Raw genomic sequence first — 5394 nt, forward strand, 5'->3', positions numbered from 1 at the left:
ATACAACACAATGATATAATAGCTGGAGGATATGCTGTGACAATCATGAATGGATTCCAATCATTACAAGCTGTGGAACCTGAGACAGGGAAAGCCAAACCTCCCGATATAGGAGGGAAACCACAATATCAACAATGACTTGGTTAATTTGTAATGTTAGGGGACTAAATAAGAGGTACAAATAAAAAGAAATAAAGCAATATCTAAAAGAAAAGTACATAAAAATAGCTGGGCTAGTGGAAACTAAAGTCAAGGAGAAGAATGTTGGGGTTATATCAAAGAGGATTGCACCGGATTGGAAGATAATTAGTAACTACAATAATGTCTATAATGGAAGAATTTGGATTCTGTGGGATGAGAAAGCCTACAATGTGCAAGAAATTGAGAATGATGCTCAATTCATACACTGCTATTTCACAAATACAAAAGTGCCTTTGCTTGCTATATGACAATAGTGTATGGATATAATAAAATAGAGCAAAGGAAAGACATGTGGAAGAAAATACATAGTTTGGCACCTGGGAAACAACCATGGCTGATCAGTGGAGACTTTAATGCTATGCTAACTCTACAAGACAGAATTTTTAAAGTACCTGTGACTTTAGCGGATATTCATGACTTTGTAGAATGGTACCATAATATGTACCTAACTGAAATCCCATGGAGAGGTGAATACTTTACTTGGACAAACAAGCAACAAGGAGATGATAGAGTCAGAAGCAGGCTGGATATAACACATAGAAATGATTACTGGATGATGCAATATGACCACCTTATTGTCAATTATGAAGATCCTTTTATTTCATACCATGCACCAATGTTGATCCCTATTACACAGCCTACCACCAACATCAAAGTGCCTTTCAGATTTTTCAATGTTTGGGCTGATCATACTGAATTTCATCACATAGTAGTTGAAGGATGGAATCAAAGCCAAATCAGGAGAAGAATGAAGAGTATTTGGTATAAGCTGAAAGATCTCAAAATAAGGTTTAAGTAGCTGAATAAAGAGGAGTACAAAGGAGTTACTAAGAGAATTGAGCAAGCACAGAATAAGCTGAAGAGCATACGAGCACGAATGCACAATCATAATACTGATGCACTAGGTGACCAAGAAAAGGATTGCTTGCAGCAGTTGGAATCCTGGTCCCTAATTGAGGAAAGCATATTGCAACAAAAAGCCCGAGCTAATCATGAAAGAGAAAGGGCAGAATAAGCAGATCACTGAGCTTAAATCACAAACAGGAAGGAGCCTCACTGAAGCTGCTGATATCAAAGAGGAACTGATGCAATTCTACAAAGCTCTAATGGGAACATCAGCCATGTATCTGTATGCAATTTATAGAATGGTTACGAAAAAAGGGCCAACCCTGATACATCAACAACAAGTAGAGCTGTGTGCTGAAGTGACAGATGCAGAGATATACAAAGGCTTATGCTCAATAGGCAATGAGAAAGCCCCTGGAATTGATGGCTACAATGCAGTTTTCTTCAAAAAGGCTTGGCCAATCATTAAGAAGGAGGTTTGCAATGCAATCAAAGAGTTCTTTCGGACAGGTATTATGTATAAAGACATTAACTGTACAACCATTACTCTGCTTCCTAAAGTTTCTAATCCAGAAACAGTAAGAGAATACATACCTATTGCTTGTTGCACAATATTGTACAAGCTGATTGCTAAGGTATTAGCCAATGGAATGCAAGAAGTGACGACCTGTATTATATTTGAAGCACAAGTTGGCTTTAATCCTTGGAAGAAGAATCTCTGATAATATCATCTTAGCACATGAACTGGTGAAAGCTTATAATAGGAAACACATTTCTCCTAGGTGCATGATTAAAGTTGACATGATGAAAGCGTATGATTCAGTTGAATGGGTGTATATTGAACAGCTGATGGAGATCCTGCAGTGTCCAACTAAGTTTATAAAATAGATCATGGCCTGTGTGTCCTCTGTCAGTTACTCTATCTTGTTTAATGGTGAAGCAATGGAACTTTTTCCAACAACAAAAGGTCTAAGACAAGGGTATCCAATATCACCTTACCTATTTGCTATAGCCATGGAGTATCTGAGTAGGTTGTTGGGTAATCTAAAGCAGAACAAGAACTTCAAATATCATCGTAGATGTGAAAAATTGGGAATAACTCACCTTAGCTTTGCATATGACTTGTTGTTATTTGCAAGGGGTGACTTAGTTTCTGTACAATAATTGCAAGATTACTTTCTATCTTTTTCTGGTGCTTTAGGGTTACAGGCAAATACTTTTAAAAGTGTAATTTTTTTGGGTGGGTGGGTTACATCAACTGTCCAAACAGCCTTGTTATAGAGAACACGGTATACTCAAGGGGAGATGCCTTTCAGATACCTGGGGATTCCCTTGGACACAAATAAGCTTACATTGGCACAATGGCTACCTCTCATAGATAATATTACAACAAAAATATCATCCTGGACAGCCAAGAAATTATCTTATACTGGGAGAATCCAATTGGTGCAAATAGTGTTATTTGGCATGCAAGCACACTGGGTTCAAATGATCGTATTACCTGTCAAGGTAGTTAAATTATACCTGTTAATCGGGCCGGGCTGATCCGTTTACAACCCGGTTCAGCCCGGTACTGTACCGTGGGTAGCGTGGGGGAGGGCTAGGACGGGTTGGGCGGGGAGCGGGTTTCAAATGAAATTTTTTTTGATACCGGTGCACCGAACTCGTCAGCCCGATTTTTAACGTTAAAAAAAAAAAAAATTTGACCGTTGCCAACGGTCAAATTCAAATATGACTGTTGGCCAACGGCCTTTTTTTTTTTTTTTTACAGAAATAGCCATTTCGGCCTACCCTCTTAAGAAAATAGCCCCCACACCCCTAGTATTTGATAAATTATAATTTTAACCTTTTAAAAACTATAAATAGCCCCACTTCTTCTTCATTTTTCCTCACAATTCACTTTCTTACTACTCTAATTCTCTCTTGATATTATTGATATTGTTCTTAAATTCTCAATTACTTATTATTTCAAGTTTCATCAAATATTTAGTTTAGCCATTATAAAATTATTATTATCAAATATCAAGTATTCAAGTGAAGTGTGGTATCAAGTATCAACTATCAAGTATCGATCTATCAATTGAAGTTTGGTTTTTGATATCAAATTTAGTGCGGCATCCGGGATCCTGGTACACTCGTTCTATATCTTTCTCTTCTTTGGTGTACATTTATTTTATTATTTACAATTATTAATTTAATTTACATAATGGATATATTTAGAGCAGCCAAAAAAGCGTGCACTAGCAGAGGTGGTAGTAAAAAAACTTTCAAAAGATCAAGAGGTGATGCTTGTTCTTCTAGTAGTTTTACACATATTTCTGAAAGTTCACGTGAAAATTTAAATGTAGATTATTAGGGACTTCAAGAAACTTATGGTATAGATGATGATTTAGATGATAATTTAGATGATATTCCATTTTCATCACCTGATAATCTTGAAACACCACCAGCTACACCTGGTAATGCTAGTCAAACTCAAAATATTAGGGGTGGAAGTCGTGGTAATACAAGTAGGCCTCCCCTCCCTATTAAGAAGAATCGAAGATTAAGAAGTAAGTGTTGGAATTTTTTTGATAGACTAGAAGAAAATAAAAATTATGTAAGATGTATAATTTGTAAGGATATTTATAAACATGAGACCGGTAAGGGAGGGGAACGGGTCAACTTCGTAGGCACATGGTAGACAACCACCCTCTTGATTGGGGAGTAGATGAGGAAGATGGGCAACAAAAACTTAACCCGGGTACTGGAAGGTTAATGGGTAAATACGATATTAAGAAAGATCGGGAAGAATTAGCTAAAATGATTGTTTTAGGTTGTTTACCTTTTAGTTTTGCTGCTTCACCATATCTTGTTACTTATATTCAAAGAATTTATAACCCTTTATTTAAAGGTGTTCCTAGAAGTACTTGTAGAGCTGATATCTTTAGGCTTTTCGGACAATATCAGACATATATACGTTATTTGTTCGCCAGTCTTTCTTGTAGAATTTCTCTTACTTCTGATATTGGTCGTGCTGTAAATGGTAATGATTATTTGACTATTACATGTCATTGGATAGATGGTAATTTTTGTATGCAAAAACGTATTATTGTTTTTAAATATGATGAAGATCAAAGTCATACTGGTGCATTTATAAGTAATACTATCCATGAAGTTGCTATATTTTATAATCTTGCAGAAAAAGTTTTGTGTGTGTCATTTGATAATGCTTCTAACAACAATGTTGCTATTACAATATTAAAATTGCATCTACACCCACCACTTCCTGAAATATTTCATGTTAGATGTGCATGTCATATTTATAATTTGATTGTGAAGAATGGCCTTGAATTATTTAGAGATGATATCACTTTAGTTAGAAGAGCTGTTGGTGTAATTCAAGAAAATAACAGAAGTGCTAGATTAAATGCATTTAAAAAAAAATTCTACACTATGGACTAAAACCAAGACTCATGCCTGAAGAAATAGTTACTAGGTGGAATTATACTTATTTATTCTTAAAATATTATTATAAATATAGAATGCCTATAACTGAAGTTGCTAATTCTCATTGTACCGATCCTAGCCGTTTGTTAACATCTAGAACTTGGGATGTCATTGAAGATGTTGTAAAGTTTTTACAAAAATTTTATGTGGCTACACTTGAGTTTTCTGGAGCTTATTATCCTACTATTGCAAATAGTTTAGTTCATATTGCTGAAATTTCTCTTTTACTACATAATTTGAAGAAGAAAGAAGGATATACTTCTGTTGTTGAAACTATGCTAGATAAGTTTAAAAAATATTTTTACCCAATTCCCCCTATTTACCTAATTGGTGTTATTTTAAACCCTTCTATCAAAATGGCCACTTGTCGCCAATTAATCACTGTTTTATATTCTTATATGGATATTGGACCAACTGAAATTTCTGATATTGACACTTGTATTTCTGATCTACACAAATATTTAGAAACATTATATAATTATTATGCTAACATTGTTGATGCTTCGTCTGCTGTAGATGCAAATATTCCTTCAAGTTCAGTTTCAACATCTGGGACCAGTGCTTTGGATGAAAATGATGGTGTTGAAGATTATTTGATTTGGTCTACAATAGGGGAGCATCAACAAACCAGTAGCAGGAATATTGATGAACTTCAATTCTACTTGCAAAATTCTGCAGAGCCCCACACAAAGGAATTTCTACCACTGGGTTGGTGGAGGAGCAACTCAAATCAATTTCCTGTTCTTTCGGCCATGGCTCGAGACGTGCTAAATGTGCCGATTTCAACAGTCGCATCAGAGAGCGCATTTAGCCAAGCAAGGCAGCAACTAGGAGATATCCGTCATTCATTGAGTAACA

General features: G+C 35.6%; 1 protein-coding gene across 1 annotated transcript; it reads left to right on the plus strand.

Annotated features, from left to right (window-relative positions):
* The first annotated feature begins 490 nt into the window (after window positions 1-490).
* Window positions 491-1000, plus strand: LOC138910040 (uncharacterized). The gene has a single exon (XM_070201258.1). The coding sequence runs from the start codon at window positions 491-493 to the stop codon at window positions 998-1000; it is 510 nt and encodes a 169-aa protein (XP_070057359.1).
* Window positions 1001-5394: the final 4394 nt, after the last annotated feature.

This window comes from Nicotiana tomentosiformis, chromosome 4 (genome assembly GCF_000390325.3).
Source record: "Nicotiana tomentosiformis chromosome 4, ASM39032v3, whole genome shotgun sequence".
Taxonomy (NCBI): Eukaryota; Viridiplantae; Streptophyta; class Magnoliopsida; order Solanales; family Solanaceae; genus Nicotiana; species Nicotiana tomentosiformis.

Coding starts and splice junctions, on each gene's coding strand:
- LOC138910040 (XM_070201258.1), top strand. CDS start 491: ATGTGGAAGAAAATACATAGTTTGGCACCTGGGAAACAACCATGGCTG.